We start from the raw sequence: 18,364 nt of genomic DNA, 5'->3' as shown, positions 1-18,364 counted from the left end.
CTTTAGACATTTAAATTTTTCACAGTAGAGGTCTTTTATCTCTTGGAAAGTTTATTCCTAGGTATTTTTGATGCTACCATTAATAGGAATGGTTTTATAGTCTCCTTTTCAACGTGTTTGTTGTTAGTCCATAGAAAGGCTACTGATTTTTGTATTAATTTTAGGAAGAAAACTCTTAACATAGAAAATCTTCCTGCAACCTTTGAAACCTACATCCCCTGCAGGTTTCAATACAGGGGATGTATTGAAACACGAGTGGATCCCAATGGTCAGTCACTTGCTGAAGATGTTTTTGTACATAAAAAAATATTTCATAAGGAGAATGCTGGAGTTATTGCAATCTTGCTGAAAGGCTTATTTGGGGATAAGGATCATATTTAATCTCCTCTTGACACAGTCTGCAGCTACTGTTTACATCAAAAGTGATTTGCAAATTCTATACAAAATGCCAAGTAGAAGGAGGATTGCTGAAGGCGTTAAAGCTCCTTAGTCTGTCTACCTATTATGCAATGGTATAGATAGAGAAATCTTAAATTTTTTACATTTTTAATTAATATACAGATGGAATGATCTAGAACCTCTTATAGATACCATGGGGAAAATTGCCTAACATCTAAGAATGAATGTACCAAAATGCATAATGTCCACAATCTGGTTCCCACTCATTATACACCTACCTCAGGTGACCATTATCTGTGCCCTGGAGATTCACCTGACTCAAACAAGTGCTATCAAGCTTCAAGAAGCAGTAAACAAGAAGCAGAGTCAGAGGCTAACGTGTTGTTTTTAACTGACACCTGACTAGTTCCAGGAGCATTATGGTTACTTTCCCCCATACCCTACAATGCCAAAGAACACCACCACTCCACAGCCAAACCAGAACATGTATCTCTGGGATGCTGATGTTTCTTGGTCTATGAGAAACTAGTTTCTCAAAATAAACCAATGCATTTTCTTCATAAGCACCTAGGAATTGGGCAGCTCCCAATTCTAATACTTCAATGCCTGGCCCTTTACAAGTCAGGAAAGTCATCCTGAGAGTTGATGCCAAAGCAATTTGCAAAGGTCAGTTAGTCATGCATCTGTAACAAGTGCAATATAGTAGGATTACAGGACTATTTATCCAGCGCTCCATTCATTCAGGGTTCTCTCTCTACTTTTAAATTTATCAATACAGCCTCAAAGACACATTTCAAAGTGACCCGTTTTGACCTTGTCAAATGCTAAGCCCACTAGAGGTCACTGGGGGAAACAAATACCATTATTCCGGGCACTTCTTTGGACTTATTCTCTTGAAACTTCTAAGCACTCAGATACAAGCTAAGAAGGGTAGAAGTTAAATCAATCTGCAAAAGGAACCAGTCGTACGAAGTTAGCCAATTAGCCCAAATCAGCAATCAGAGCGAGATGAAACCTAATTAAATTCAACAGTCTACAAAAGGATGTGTTCAAACAATTTCCTTCATTATGAATTCTCTAATATAGACACTTTCAATGTGACACAGGGTACCACAGAGAGGGTACTTCTTTTCTGGGATCTTCAAAGTTACCCAAAGCTTTTTAAATGCCTATTTTTAAAGATGCCGAGGGAAGTGAATGACAGCCCAAGTTTCAAGAGCTGGGAGTGTTTTTCTGGAAGCCACTGCAGAGTATAAATCTGTATAAAGACACCGCACAAAATCAGCCTGACATTTTCATGCTTTTTTTTGTTTTGTTTTGGTGGTGGTGGTGGTGGTGGTGGTGGTGGTGGTGGTGGTGGTGGTGGTGGTGGTGGTGTGTGTGTGTGTGTGTGTCTAAGTCGGATTGTTCGAGGCCAAACTCCAGAGAGTCTCCGGCTGCACAATGTCACCTTCTGCAGAGACCGCTACGCTGAATGGCAGGCAGCTGCCTTTTGCCCTGTGCCTCAGTTTTCTGGCAAAGAACCTTCGGTAAGAGTGAACCCAGGAGCTGATTTTAAAAATAACTGTCCCCACAGTTAAAATAACGAGAGCTTTTATAGGCTTGGAAAAAAGAACCGCCCATGTCACCACTAGATGAAGCCAACTCTTTATTAAGAGGGCTAATGGAGAAATCGAGTTATGGATAATTTTAAAAGCGATTTACTGCCAAAGGCACTTTATTCAGCTTTGAAATGTGTTCTACTCCGGCTTAAATATGGATGTCTGATATTGCAGGACTTCATAACAGCGGAGTAATGGCTCTGAGGGAGTTAGCCTGGTGGCTCGCCCTCCATCCTCTGCACCCCCACTCTCCCTCTGCCTGCCTCCTGAGGATCTGAGAGGACCCAGCCTCTTCACGAGCCTACTCTTCTTCCTTTCTACAACTTTTTGCAGTCCAAAGAATTAGGGATGTCCAATTACTTTTGTTCTACTTAAACTCAATGCTAGCCAAGAATAGATTTAATTCATTTGAGTATTAATCTAATGATAGTGTCCACAGATTTTTGAGAGTGGTGTTTTCTGGGTATGTGGCAGCCACTGCAGTTGGAGACATCAGCAAACAGGAATAATCCTCCCGTTTGATCGCCAGTGTATTCGGAAAGCACACACTGTTGGTTTAACTGGGCAATTGACATGTGGCCGAAAATAAATGAAAAGACTACATTAAAAAGGGGAGGAGGCCAAGGCTGCAGCGAGTTGGTAGAGTACTTGCCTAGCACGCACAAAGCACTGAGTTTGAAGCTCATAACCACATAAACCCGGCATAGTAGCATAGTCTGTAATTGCAGCACGCAGACCATGGGAGCAAGAGAGTCATCATAGGCGGTGCCCAAAAAACTAACCATCCTGGAAGACATAAAACCTTGTCTCAAAACAAATGAAAACTAGGGGGCAATGAGTGCGCAAAATATGTATCATTTAAAATGGGATAATAGGATATAATAGCATATAACCTATTTAGGATTTAGGAAGTTAAACAATGACATCAGAAAAATACAAATAATTGCTTTTTAAAAAATTCTCAAATACACTAAATCCAGTGCCATATTTTTGGGATGAAACTGCTGGGAGAAATGTTTAAAACCCAGAGATGGGAGCTACGTGCCCATTGGACTGTGGTTCTTTTAATGGCCGCTATAGATTGTCTCTGTCTTAGACTCAACTCTCCGTGGATAGATTGTCTCTGTCTTAAACTCGGCTCTTGGCAGCCACTATCTGGCCTGCATATTAATGAAGAGCGTGAGTACCTCTCTAAAATCTTTAGCCCCAACATCTCCATTAAAAAATCAATACTCTCCCACACTTCATGAATACAGACCAGGGGCTGCTCCCAGCCGTGAATGCTGGCATTAGTTACGATGAAGAGGGGAAACTTCCCCATCTCCTGCTAGCTCCCCAGCTACACCTCTGTGCACTGAAACGCACAGCGTCACCCTTTCCCATTATTTTTAATGGGTCCTGATCCAAAGCGTCTGTAGGCTGTGCAATTACCGCTTGGCTGGGCTGGACAATATTCCCTCTGATGTCTTATAGACACTGAACCAGAAAGGCATTCCAAGGACACTGAGGGGTCCCCTGCTTCACTGCACCAGACCTAACACCGCTTAACAAGACTCAATTTAGTCCTCTTTGCCTCTCTTTCCTGGGGCATTTTTAACGAAGATTTTTGTCTGTAGAAATAGCCATCAGTGACACATGTGGAATCAGAGAACCTTTTCTCCATCACCTTGTAGAAACTGTCCAGAGAAATCCCCTGCCCTCTTTTCTCTCCCTATCTCACAGGCACCCAAGCCTGCAGATTTGAGAGTTGTTCATGCAATAAGTCTACCTTGGTCCTCCTTCACCAAGGAATTAGCTCATTTCCCCGTGCATCAGAATCATACGGCTCTGATTTTTCCCACTTTCTAGGAACAAGGTTAAAGGGTAAGAGGGAACGTTTGGGCCAGGGAAGAGCCAATCAGTAAACAACCATCAAGTGGTATGTCACCACGCTTGCACAGGACTTACTCAAGGGAAACTTACACAAAGAGAGATTATTGCCTATAAAAATAGCGTATTCATAGCCACACACATAAAATAAAATCAAAGCCAGTCTGCCCCTATTTTCTGGCAGGAATAAAAGTGGAGGTATCAAGTTTTGTTGTTGCTGCTGTCAAATCGACGTTCTCGCTTCTGTTGTAATGCATTCGTTATACTGTGATTTTCTGAACAATTTTGGAGTAGGAAACAGGAAAGCTAAGCGTCCATATTGGTTTTCAGTACTAGGTAAGCTAACATACTAAACAGTTCTGGCCTTTTAAGAAATTGAGAAAGTGAGGTTGAGAGTATTTCAAAGTGTCGCCTCAGCTACAAAGGGCTCACAATCCAAGCAAAGCCACGCCTTGAAAAAAAACCACAAATAACAACAACAACAAAAAAAAAAACTCTTGACCTTGCACCTGGCTCTGTCATTTCTTCCCCACAGCCTATGATATTCCTTCCAAATCTCTGACCTTCTTTCAAGACTTCCTTTATGTGTTCCCAGCATCATTTTTATCTCTGTGAATAAACCCAAAACATTCAAAAGCTTGGCAGGAACTTAAGAATTTTCTCCAATCATTTTGCAGTTTGAAAAATACAAAATTAAAATATACAAAAGCCAAAGATATGAGTTGAGGAGAGAACTCAGTCAGTCAAGAGCTTTGCATGAAGGCGTGAGAACTTAGGTTCAATCCCTGGCACCTACATAAAGCCTGGCACATTAGAGTGGGCTTCTAATCTGAACCCTGGCAGGTGGAGGCAGGCAGCTCTGTTGGGCTCACTGGCCAACCACCTCAGCCTAATCAGTGAGCTTCAGTTCTCGGTCAGGGATCCTATTTCAAAAACCAATGTGGAAGACTCCTGAGGAACAATACCCAAAGTTGACCTTGGAGGCAGGCAGGCAGACAGGCACGAAAGCATACATGCACATATGCGTGTACACACACGCACGCGCGCACGCACACACACACACACACACACACACACACACACACACACTTCATGGTGTATCTGAAAATACAGGCTAAGAGATGGGAGCGTGATCTCTCCATCTCTAGACTCCTGTCTATGCTGATGCCCACAGTTGGGCCACTTTCCTAACATCACTTACTAGCTGTATCTCACCCTCACTCCTGAACTCCCAAAGGAATTCTGGGAGTATCACAGTATAAATAAGCCTCCCTATCTCCTCCTGGAGCAATTTATATAGTAGAAAAGAGATAGAGCCAAGGATTAATGGCTTACATGCTCCTTCCCGACTAACCATGAAAAGAAAAATAACCCATTCCATTTCATCAATGTGGAAAAATCAGAGGCCATGGCTGATTGGACACCACTAAAATGAACTGTGTGATGTCTAAAACGTGGGTTTCGAATGGATATGGAAGATTATTTGTGAAAATACACAAAGACTACGTGAATGTCTTTGCAAATCTTTCTCTCCTGTAGAAATTGCTGCTGTCATTTCTCTAAATACCTAAACTACTTCTTAAAATACTTTCTGGTCTATTCGAGCATAAGGAAGCATGGCTTCGTTTTCTTGGTCCAGCTCCATCCTCCTGCCATTTCCCTTATTCTTCCTTCTCTAATCAACTTCACTGCCTCACCCTAGCACGAGTGGACAAAAGGTTTTATCCTCCCTGCTATTCTGAACACGTTGCTGAATCCCACTGAGGCAGAAAAGAGTAAATGGGTCAAATTGCTTTGTGTTGCCTGAATAAATTCTAGCATTTGTCAAGCAAGCAAGAGGCCCCCAGGAAAGAAGAAGAGAGGGCTGATAGATGAAGACAAGTACCATGCCAAAAAAAAAAAAAAGAATACAGGACTAACAAATAAGGAAGGAAGGAAGGAAGGAAGGGAGGGAGGGAGGGAGGGAGGGAGGGAGGAAGGGAGGAAAAGAAAGAAAGAAGGAAAGGAAGGAAGGAAGGAAGAAAGAGGGGAGGGAGAAATTAAAAATAAGAAAGATAATTTAAAAGAAATAAAAATCATATCAAAAAGCTTGTGGTCTTGGAGGTGGAGCCAGACAGCCAGTAAGGAAATGAGTAGTGAGTGTAAAAAGAACACACAGACTCAAAAGAAGGATGGTCCTTCCCTGCTCCCAAGGTTATTGGAGAGCTTAGGTCATTGTAGACTTAGAATAATGAGATTTAAGAACATTTTCCAACCTTGAGGTCCAATGAGGCTCTCTGAGATCCAGCCAAACATTCCTAGGCAACTCAGACACATTCCTAGAAAATCGGAGTTTGTTTATGTTTTCTTTTTCTCTATAAGATTAAGGCAAGATTTCAAAAACAAAAACCCTTGACATGCTAAAAATTCAATAAGCTCAGGAATCTCTTGCTGTTTTATAAAGCAAGCCTCGGGATCTATTCTGGTGTCAGACAGGAAGTAATGGAACTCTGTTCCTGCTGTCTAGTTAGTACTTGAGCGAGGCAGCTGAGATCCTACAAGAACAGACTGTATGCCAGCTCCAGCCAAGCCTGTATCTTCACCAGATATCTTATCATACTGAAGGAGTGGCTTGATCAGACTGAGCCTTGGTTTCTTCCATGAAATAAAGAGGTTATCATATATCGATACCTTAAATATACGATATCAGGAATGTTTGACATTGAACCACAAAAAAAATTATGTTTCCATTCCTTTCCATCCACTAGAGAAAGATCTCTTATGGTATACACAACACCTGAGACAATAGGCTGCCAAAAAATGGGTCATCTATAATGAAGATTATACTCAAAAAAGTATACATCATAAGCAAGTATTTAGTAACAGTAATTTTTTCAGTATGGAAATTTTCCTTCTCATAGGTCTCCAGACAATTGTGGATGCCTTTGTTCTGATCCTCTGAGACTCGAGGTGTTAAAGAATCTAGCTTGATTTTTTTTCATTCTAGATAACAAAATGTGTGTGTTCACACGCGCGTGTGTGTATACGTGGGGCTGTGGGTGTCTGTGTTCCAACAGATCCCCTAATTGTGAGGCTCTATTTGCTCCCAAAATTACTATTTGAAACTTCTTACATCAGCTGAAAAATGCTTTTTGTAGCCTTTGACTTTGAGTGGGTTTGGGAGCATTTACGACCCTATCATACATAATGTAAACACCAATCTGCCTTTCTTATTTCTTTGAAAATTCAATTATTTCTAATTACATAAAGGCACCATTGATCAAGCAAGCATAAAAACCCATAGAGGAGAATTTAATCTCTTAAATAAGATTGTAGACTTTAAGAAATAATTAAATGTTATCATATTTAGTACACAGAGACATCTTGTTGTTGATAGCTGGGCCAATATTAAGGGAAATATCTTAGTCTCGTTGTACTATAAATGGATATGGTTCAAATCAGAAATTTTTGGATTTTCATCTCTCTCTCTCTCTCTCTTTTCCTCCCTTCCTCTCTCCCCCCAGGCCTGGAAATGGGCTTTGGGCCCCGTGGTCTTGTATGCATGGGAAAGAATAATTAGGTTCTGGAGATTCCAACAAGAAGTTGTCATTACCAAGGTATGCGTGTAGCTTTATGTCTGAATAAAAGCCTGAGTGTAGATGAAAATTTTTTATTAGCCCAAGTTTTTAATTTGCCATTTTTATTGCAGAACTGCCTGTAATTTAGAGGCTCATCTTCTGTTCTAATAATTGCTTGTATCGGAGCATCTTTCAGTGTGACCAGTTTTACTGGAGCCAGGGATCAAGGCTCCATGCTGGCACATAGAATTCTGCTAAAGGCTTACGGCGCAGTGCTGGAGTTAGCTATATTTCTCTTTATTATTGCTTCTCTCTAGTGAGGAAGAGACAGGGAACCACAAAGAATGCTTTACACTGACCATAGTAACTTCAGGTACCGTATCAAGGTGGAATTTTGCAAACATTCCAGAATCATCCATACAGCTTCAGGCAGGCACATGCTTACCTGGGGGTACTGAGCACAGGCTTGGAATGAAGCCACGGGTTCAGGATATGAAAAGGTGCTGGAGGTTTATGATGGAGAGAGCAGACATAGCCTGTACTCTATTCTGTGTAGTGGTGTGCTCTCTGGTGGGGCTTCCCCATCTTGCTATTGGTCCTCATGGCTGATTAATTTCTACATTATGCTGGAGGAAGATAGGAACGGATAGGCAGAAAAAGAATTACCCGTGGGTTGACAGAAGTAAAAATTACTCTACTGTTCTAGTTGGGGTTTCTATTGCTGTGACGAAACACCATGACCAAAAAGCAAGTTGGGGGAGAAAAGGGTTCTTTTGGCTTACACTTCCAGGTCATAGTGCATCATTGCAGGAAATTAGCACAGGAACTCAAGCAGGGCTGGAAGGAACCTGGAGGCAGGAGTTGATGCAGAGGTCAAAGAGGGGTGCTATTTACTGGCTTGCTCTCTGTGGCTTGCTCAGCCTGCTTTTTTTTAGAAACCAGGGCCATCAGTCCAGGGGTGGAATCACCTGCCATGGGTTGGGCCCTTCCCCATTGGTCACTAATTGAGAAAATGCATTACAGCTGGATCTCATGGGGGCATTTCCTCAACTGAGGCTCTTTCCTCTCTGATGACGCTAGCTCGTGTCAAGTTGACACAAAACCAGCCAGTCCATCTACCCACTCTCCAGTATTAGTACAATTTGAAGAGAGCCCCACAATCCTTTGCTGTCTCACTGAAAGAAGATGAACAGGAGAATGCTTCATCTGAGGCAGTGTCAGAAGGGAGAGCAGAATCCTGGAACTAAAGATTGAAACGCTGTCAGGGGCTCCTCACATGGAAACGTGCCGTCCCAGTATTCCCATGCAGGCTTATGTTCTTGTGTCTGTTTGCTATACAGAACGTGGAGGTGTGCAGAGACTTTTTTCATGAAAGAATGGCTGTCTAGGGAGGGCAACTCCTTCTGTCCTCGGACAAACCATTAGTGTAAAGTCCTTGTACAAGTGTCACAGGGATTCCCGATATCAAAAACTCAGAAACAAGACAATGCAAAAAAAAAAAAAAAAAACCCTCAACAAATAAAACATTTTAGAAAGAAGTGGAAGATTGGTATTTTTCCCTTTAAGAAGAAAATTGCAGGGTTAATTCTCAAGAGATTGAGAAAACACTCAAGTAACTGCCAAAGGTAACACATCACTGCTAGGTTTTTTGTTGTTGTTTGTTTGTTTTGTTTTTGTTTTTGAGTTGAAGATGATGTGGTAACTATTTTTAATACACTCTAGTAAAATTATGGGCTATCCATTCATCTCCACTTATTCTCAGTTAGAAATGATTTACTGGGCTCAGGGAAGTTTGATCACGTGGGGGCGTGGAGTCACATGCCTGCTCTGTTGCCTCCTTGTGCAGTTACTAAGAGTCAAGCACAGTGCCCTGCACAATGAACTCTATTATCGCTTAAGTTGCAAGTCCAGGCATGAAAGCAGCGACAAATATAAATGTTCTAAGGAAATATAAACCAGTTAACGATTTTCAAGCCTTTGACAGAATGACGACTGTGCCCTTGTTTTACCTGAGTGAGAATCCCCACAGCTCTCTGCTCTGTCGTAGGTGGTGAGTCACCCGTCTGCAGTCCTGGAACTTCACATGAAGAAGCGTGATTTCAAGATGGCGCCTGGACAGTACATCTTCATCCAATGCCCATCCATTTCCCCGCTGGAATGGCACCCCTTCACTCTGACCTCCGCTCCCCAGGAGGACTTCTTCAGTGTGCACATCCGCGCGTCTGGAGACTGGACAGAGGCATTATTGAAAGCCTTTGGGGCAGAGGGGCAGGCCCCCAGTGAGCTCTGCAGCATGCCAAGGTGAGACCCCGGAGTCACTGTTTTATTCCAGTCTCAGTACTTCAGACAGGAAAATATCTAAATGTAGCAACAAATTGTCAGACTTGGAGGTGGCTTTAGAACAGGCTGCAAGCTTGAGTTTGTTAAAAAAAAAAAAAAAAGAAAAAAAAGAAAAGAAAAAACAGAAAGCCTCCATAAAATGTATAATTTAAAAGAAGCAAGTACATTTCTGTAAAAATAAATAAATGTTCAACAAAAGTAGGCGATGATCCAGGAAGAAAGAACGGTTTCCTTTCCAGACCCAAAAGTAGCTCTTGTCTAATTATGTACGGCTTGCCATGAGTCAGACAACCCTGTGAGCTCTCTCCCATCACAGACGGGGCTTTCAGGCTGTCTTTGCAAAGCTTGGTCTCCTGAAGAAGGATGCTCTATTCTGGTCAATGGGACTTAACCTGTACTGTTCCTATGCAACCACACGGTAACATATAGGAGATGTACATAGAGACTACTCATCTCTGCAGCCCTGTTTTCAAAAACACAGCACAAGGCACTGGAGCTGGGGCTTCTTCTCATGTCGGTCATGATTCTACCCCTAACACGCCCTATTCAGAAAAGCCCAAGTGTTTGACCCGAAACCCTGTCTGCATGATCTTACCTTGGCTCCTGTAAGTGAACAAGAAGGTCGATTCCCATCCCTATAGGATCATCCAACAAACAGTACATGAAGTCCATGGATAGGGCCCCAGAAAATCAAGAAAACAGAAAAATATGAGACAAAACTAAATATTTCAATAAAGCATTAAAAAAATAAGTCTACTGGTACCATTCTTGGGGGACAGCGGCCACTACATGTTGGCTTTAGTTTAAAAACACAGTGGCGCATACTTATGTTGAAGTCCCTGCAGGGGCAATGTTGTCACCCTTCTCCTGTATCTCCAGGACCAAGAACCATGTCAGACTCCTAAAGATAACATAACCTAACACCTTCAGTCCAGCATATATCCTTTAGCTCACTTAATTTGACAACTATTTATTGATGACTAGGTAGGCACCCTTACAAGGCTAAGGCACAAAATGAAATGAGCTTGTCACCCTCCTCCCCACTCTCCCCGTAAGATGGAACCATTAGCATGCCACACTGGTTGTGTCTAGTGGATGGAAGGGATGCAGGCCTTCCTGTTAAAGATGAGTCATATAGGATGAGAATGAAACTGAATTCTAATGTTAAAATGAACTGAAAATCAGGGGCAAGTGTAGAAGGAAGTGACACACAGACACACAACACACAGTGCAACACAGTTACAGTGTCCGCAAGTTTCCCTCATGCCTGCCCATCCTCTCCACTGCTAAGTTTCAAACCTTTACTTTTTTTTCCATCCTTGTTCCTGCTCTGTGTGGATCCAGCTACTCAGTCGGTCAAACATCCTTCCCTTCGCCAACCAACAAGCTTTCCATCAACCCACAGAAGCGCTGCGGGCAGCTTCTTGTCCACGGAGTGACACTGGGAGGTCTCATGTGATCTGATCTCTGGGGCCTCTCTGGGTACATCTGCTCCACCCCTTTGTCCTTCGTGGATAGAACCCTCCCAGCCTTCTTAGTCTTTGCTAACTGATAGATAAAATTACATGTGCTTACTGTGTAGAGCATGATTTTGGAAGTACATGTGCATTGCATTTAGGTATCTGCATTATGTTTACATATGCACACTGTGGTTATATGTGTACATTATGTTGTCTAGTGAACAGTTGCTAGTTAGCAGTTAGCATTTCCACAATGAGAACATTAACATGTACTCGCTTTGAAGTACATGTGCATTGCATTTGTATATCTGCCCTGTTTATACACATTATGTTTATATGTGTACATTATTTCATCTAGTGAACAGTTCCTAGTTAGCACTTCCACAATGAGAACATTAATGTGTGCTCCCTTTGCATTTTTGAAGATTATTAAATTGTCACTGAATACAATCACCTTGCTATACACTGTGGTCCCTGCAGTGTCCTTCCTGTACACTGTGCTTAGCTCTCCTTTCACTGACACCTCCCACCCCCCTGTCCCCACTCCCAGCACTACCCAGCTAACCATCACTCTACTGTCTAATTCTGTGAGAACTACGTTTTTAGATTACACTTAGTGTGAGATCACAGTAATGCTTAATATTTGATGTAGGGTTAGCTATCATATTCCATATATTTTGGTATAATGTATTAGTGCCCAGAAAGACTTACTACAATTGGCTGCAAAGTAAGAAAAGCCAAGTACCCTCGATATACCAATAGTAGTGTTAGCTCCTAATGGCTCTGAGCTCAGAAAAATGAGGCAGGAGGCTGATGGTGTGAGCATCAAGGAGCCAGGAAGACTCAGCTGCTGTGAGACAGTAACTTCCTGCTTTACATTAAACCTTGAATCCAGACCAAAGGGATGACAGGTGAATAAACACGAAAGCATGAATTCATCCAGCCCTCAGGAGATGGCTCTGCAGATGGGGAGTTCACTGTGATGTTCAAGTTCACTTCTCCAGGATCCACTGAAACCCTGGGTTAGCATGGCATCCTGCTTGTAATCCCAGTGCTTGAGGGGTAAAGACAGGTGATCCTGCAGTCAGCTTGCTAACCAGACTAGTCAAATCAGTAAGCTTCTGGTTCAAATAAAAGATCCTTCCTACATCAATATATAAAATGGAGTGATCAAGGAAGACACTTGATGTCAAGTGTATCCTTTACAAGCATATACAAACACATATGTGAGCAGACACGGGTACACATATCAACACATCAGCACATATTGAGACACATAGTTACAGAAGCACACACAGTCACAGCACACAGAAAAAAAGGAAGGAAGAAGGAAGGAAGGAAGGAAGGAAGGAAGGAAGGAAGGAAGGAAGGAAGGAAGGAAGGAAGGAAGGGGAGATATGTGTCCTGTGTCCAAAGGCTATCTATTCCAACTGTAAGGGATAGAGAAATGTAGCCCGCCCACCCACCTACCCCCCAAAAGGCAAATTTTAAAACATCAAGACTTGATATATAGGAAATGATATATAGGAAAAGACTATATATATATATATATATAGGAAATATATATACTAGCGTTCTCATTTTATATATATTTATATATATATATATATATTCTAAAAGAGGCAAAGGTGAGAGCCTTACAGATTTCAGTAAGACATGAAAAAGAACTGTCTCAAACTTAGACATCATAGTGCCTTTCAGGTGGATGGAAGAGAATGGTCAGTTCTCACACAGGGCAAGGAAGGGCTCTCAATTATAAACAATTAGAAAGTAATGTATATTTCTGTGGACTCTGGGACACAGGTGTCCTCTGAATTTAATTGATATCTTTTTTTAATTGGTGTCAAATAAATTACTGATTACTAATTATAAAAATAACTAACAATCTTAATTCATGGGTAAGGTCTCTATCTATCTACCTTTCTATCTATCATCTATCTAATTATTTAAAAATAATCTACGGCGGACTAAGATAACCAGCACCTGCTGGTTAATCCCTTTTAGTTTCATTCTTTTATTTCCATATATCAATATGTAATTAAGCCTTATTAATTAAGCTTAACTCAAGGAGAGTTCATTTGAATTATTAGGAAGTCTGGGATATAGAATATATTTAAATAAATCCATTTGAACTTTCATGAACACATATTTAAAGCCCAAATGGGCTAACCCCCACCCTCACCATTCAGGTGACAGGCTCTCCTGAGGGGTGGTGGTTAGGAATGACTTAGAAACCTTTTAATTAGCATATCTTTGTTCATATGTAAATGTGTACTTTTGGAATAGTTGGAGTTATTTAATATATTCTGCCTACTGAAATGCTCTAAATATTCCCTTTACAATTGATTCAACACATTGTTACTGAGCAGCTCCAGGCTGGGTAGCCAGTCGGGCACCAGATAAGCTATGAGTAAAGACAAACCAGCTCCCCACATCCAGAGACTTAGGAACTTAGAGGTCAAGATGGACATAACTAAATCATGAGCACACACACAGTATTTAACAAATGGCGCTGGCAGAACTATCACCATGCTCAAAACTCAAGTCCAAATGAATCAAAGACCTCAACATAGAGCCAGCCACACTGAACCTTATAGAAGAGAAAGTGGGAAGTACACTTGAATGCATTGGCGCAGGAGACCACTTCCTAAATACAATCCCAGCAGCACAGACACTAAGAGAAACAATTAATAAATGGGACCTTTTGAAACTAAAAAGCTTTTGTAAACAAAGGACACGGTCAACAAGACAAAACGGCAGCCTACAGAATGGAGAAGATCTTCACTAACCCCACATCAGACAGAGGTCTGATCTCCAAAATATACAAAGAGCTCAATAAATTGGTCATCAAAAGAACACATAATCCAATAAAAAAAAATGGAGCACAGATCTAAACAGAGAACTCTCAACAGAGGAATCTAAAATGGCTGAAAGACACTTAAGGGAATGTTCAGCATCCTTAGTCGTCAGAGAAATGCAAGTCAAAACAACTCTGAGATTCTATCTTACACCTGTAAAAATGGCCAAGATCAAAAACACTGATGACAACTTATGCTGGAGAGGTTGTGGGGAAAAGGGAACACTCCTGCATTGCTGGTGAGATTGCAAGCTGGTACAGCCCCCTTTGGAGTCAGTGTGGCGATTTCTCAGAAAATTAGGAAATAACCTTCCTCAAGACCCAGTAAAATCACTTTTGGGTATATATCCAAAGGATGCTCAATCATGTCATAAGGACATGTGCTCAACTTTGTTCATAGCAGCATTGTTTGTCATAGCCAGAACGTGGAAACAACCTAGATGCCCCTCTGCCGAAGAATGAATAAGGAAAATGTGGTCCATTTACACAAATGGAGTACTATACAGCAGGGAAAAATAACAGCATCTTGAATTTTCAGGAAAATGGACAGAGCTAGAAAACATCATTTTGAGTGAGGTAACCCAGACACAGAAAGACAATTATCACATGTACTCACTCTTAAGTGGTTTTTAAATATAAAGCAAAGAAAACCAGCCTACAAATCATAATCCAGAGAATTTAGACAACAATGAAGACACTAAGAGAGACATAGATCTAATCTGCATGGGAAGTAGAAAAAGACAAGATCTCCTGAGTAAATTGGGAGCATGGGGACCTTGGGGGGAGTGTTGAAGAGGAGGGGAAAGCTAGGGAGGGGAGCAGTGAAAACTGAAGAGTTCAATAAAAATCAATAAAAAAATTCACATAAATAAAAAATGCTAATATTACAGCAACAGTGAGGAAGGATGGGTGAGGGAATTTTACCTAGTCAAAGGGGTCCAGGAGGATTTCCCTGGAGAAATGGGGTTTGGGCAGACCCCAGAGGAAGGGTGTCATCTAAGCAAGTAAAGGGAGAGGATAAATTGCATCTATGTAGTCCATGTGAAAGGGTGCTGTATGGCATAAGACTGTGCATTTAGGAAACAAACGAAAAGCCAACTTGGAGAACTGGGGAGAAGAGATGGGGAAGAATTCAGTGGCCAGTTCATGTCAAAACGGCTTATTTATTCAAAGAATGTGCTTTACCATTACAAGGAAAAATTGCTAAGCAAAGGCAAACCATTTTTCCTGCCCCTGGACTGCTGATCATAAAGAACTTTTTTTAAACAAATATAATCTGAAACAGTGAGTTTTATAAGTTGTATAAAACTGACAGATTATTTCAAAATTATATTTATTCCAAATAAGTCGCTTCTATTAGACTAAAAATGAGGATATGTATGAAAACAAATATAAATGGGGGATTTCACCCTGAAAAGGAAATGCCAATCTTCTAAGTCACCGTGGAGTGTCTCCTTTGCTTTTGGCTGGCAGCAGAGGGAAGGAAGTCAGACAGGCAGCTAGCGAAGACCCCAGAGCTCTACAAAGAGCAAGCCGCGTTGATGAGATAAGCCGCAAGCAGGAAAAGGCAGGCTTTGCCTTCCATGACCAACACCTAGCCAGGGTGTCCAGGTAGTGTTTCTCCAGTGGGGCGGACCCCTGATTTCTAGTGCTTACTCCAAGCTCTACAGATAGAGCTTGTGTGTGTGTGCGTGCGTGTGTGTGTCTGTGTGTGTATACTCATGTGTGTGTACTCATGTGTGAGTATGTGTGTGAATATATGTGTACTTGTATGTATATGCTTGTGTGTGTACTCTTGTGAGTGGGATGAGTGTGTTACTCACATGTGAGCATGCATGTGTACATAAGCGCACATGCACATGCTCATGAGAAGACCAGGAGTTGATGTTATAGGCTGCTTCTCTGATTTTTGCTTCTCCACATTATTTTTTTTCTTTTAGAGATTGAGTCCTTCATTTGCCTGAAACTTGATGTTAGGATTGACTGGCTGGCCAGAGAGCCCCAATGACCTGTCTCTGCCTTCCCAGCACTGGGATTTCAAGCTTGTTACCACCCTCAGCTTTTTATGTACGTCCCAGGAATTGAATGAACTGAGGCTCTCACCCTCACGTAGTAAGCACTGATCCAACCAATTAGTTCATTTCCCCTCCCCAGACAGAGAATCTTTATATACCCAACCAACCTTTCTGCCGGTGGTTGCTGACCCATCCTATAAAAACCACAGGCTTCAGATGTCTTTGTGTTCAAGAGTAAGACATTCTAACGCGTGGCTTTCTCTGATTCCAGGCTGGCAGTGGACGGACCCTTCGGAGGCTCCCTGGCAGATGTGTTTCACTACCCTGTAAGTGTGTGCATTGCGACAGGAATTGGAGTTACACCCTTCGCCTCTCTTCTCAAGTCCATGTGGTATCAGTGTTGGGAGCCACAGAGCCTGCCTGAGCTGAGCAAGGTATGGGGAAATCATTAGTTCACCCTTCCATGGAGGGAAGGGGTCAACGCCCTTTTATCTATCTTCTGCCGATTCCTGGGGAGGATTTTAATTAACTATGAGGGATAAACTTAAGGATCCTTAACTATACTTATGTTCTTCAAAATCTCCATTCAGGATTACATTTATGAGCAGGGTTATGTCTAATCTTGTTAAAAAATGACAAGACATAAATTTTATTGCTTCATTGCCATTACAGGACATGTAATTGCTCATTTCAATAAAATGTGGACAGGCTGCAAATGGCTATGTGACTGGGTGGCCATTAGTCATATTAACAGGCAGCCTTCCCCATCATCTCTTTAGATCCATTCTGTGCTTGCAAACGCCCAGTTCCATCTTCCTTCCAGGGCCTGTACTAGTAGGACTTGCCATTCCTCTTGCAATGGTCTTGCCACCCAGCACCAAATCCCCCTTTGTGATTCCTTGTATATTCTTAGACTAGGTGTCTCCATTCCCTTGTACTATCTGGTATGAGACATTTTCTCAAGCTTTGGCCCAGTCAAGGCAAAAGGAGCCTTCCTTTATACCCCCTGAAGCTTTCATCATTAAGTCTATAAGCCAAACAACAGAAGACAGATTAACAAAAGAAGAGATGCTGAAATTTATTGATGATGGGAGTCACACAGAGAACAAAGCTCAGAGGCCAAATGTTGAAGCTTCCATTGCAAGACACAGGCAATTTTATAGTAAATTATTTTTAGGGGAGATGAATGAGCCTGAACAAGAAATACATGGAACAAAACTCACCCGTGTTCTGCCTACAGTGCCATGTTAGTGTTCTTCATGAGACTGTATTGTGGAGAACCCAGCCTCTAGGTCAACTGGGGAGTTACAGAAATAAACCTCTGAAGGAAAAAGTGGGGCAGTTGATGAAGGTCAGGGAGGACTTGGTTCCTCAGCTCAGAGAACTCATCATCCTAAGGTGTCATGCTCTAGACTTTCCTTCTCTAAGCCCAACCCCAGTTAGGATCAGCATCAGGTACCACAACAGCTGTGATAAAACACGGCACCTGACAACAACCTGGGGAAAAGATTTATTCATCTTACACTTCCACATCATAATCCATAAGGTGAGGAAGAAGTCAGGGCAGGAACTCAAGGGAACCCGGAGTCGGGAACCAAAGCAGAAGCCACCTAGTTCTGCTTACTGGCTTGCTCAGCCTGTTTTTTTTTTTTTTTTTTTTTTTTTGTACGCCCGGGAGCATCTGCACTGGACTCTCCCGGGTCTACCACTAATTAAGAAAATACACAACAATCTTGCCCATGGACCAGTCTAGTAGGAACACTTTCTCAATTGCGATGTCTTCTTCCAAATTAACCCTGGCTTTGAATCAAGTTGACATGAAACTAGTCAGCACACCGTGTTGACTATGGAGCATTGAAGGCCATGAAGGAGGAGGACACTTGGCAAGGCTAGCTCTGATCCTTTCCTGCACATGTCTGATCAGCATGGCCTTTGGTTACAGTTTCCTCCTGGACCAAAGGAAGACACTATAATCAGTAAATGGATCCCAGTGTAGAGCCATTACATTTTCTTATTGCTCTAACCAAATACCTGGCAAGAAACAAGGGAGAGGGGATTTATTTTGGATTATGATTTGAGGATTTAGCCCTCCCATGGTAAGAATGGCCCTGTGGCAGTAGGAGCATGCAAGAGCTGTTTTCCATATCTTAACAGGCCAAGAAGCAGAGGCTGTACAGGAAGCAGGACACAGCAATAAACCTTAAGCTCCTCCCCCAATCCAATGCTTGTAGGTAGGGCCAACCTCCCAAGGTTGCAACCTCCTCCA

The 18,364-nt window shown here is 42.0% G+C and overlaps 1 protein-coding gene across 1 annotated transcript in view; it reads left to right on the top strand.

The window, feature by feature from the left end:
* Nox3 (NADPH oxidase 3) overlaps positions 1 to 18,364 on the top strand; it is a 58,884-nt gene that overhangs the window by 14,301 nt on the left and 26,219 nt on the right. The window contains exons 7-10 of the mRNA XM_050135828.1: positions 1,799 to 1,928; positions 7,373 to 7,465; positions 9,474 to 9,727; positions 16,370 to 16,532. Coding sequence (XP_049991785.1) covers positions 1,799 to 1,928; positions 7,373 to 7,465; positions 9,474 to 9,727; positions 16,370 to 16,532 — 640 coding nt within the window. The remainder of the gene's footprint in view (positions 1 to 1,798; positions 1,929 to 7,372; positions 7,466 to 9,473; positions 9,728 to 16,369; positions 16,533 to 18,364) is intronic.

The sequence above is a fragment of the Alexandromys fortis genome, unplaced genomic scaffold, assembly GCF_014885135.2.
Source record: "Alexandromys fortis isolate MF-2015 unplaced genomic scaffold, M_Fortis_MF-2015_v1.1 scaffold_23, whole genome shotgun sequence".
Classification (NCBI taxonomy): Eukaryota; Metazoa; Chordata; class Mammalia; order Rodentia; family Cricetidae; genus Alexandromys; species Alexandromys fortis.
Note: the sequence above shows the minus strand (reverse complement) of the source record. Positions and strands in the feature narration are given on the sequence as shown.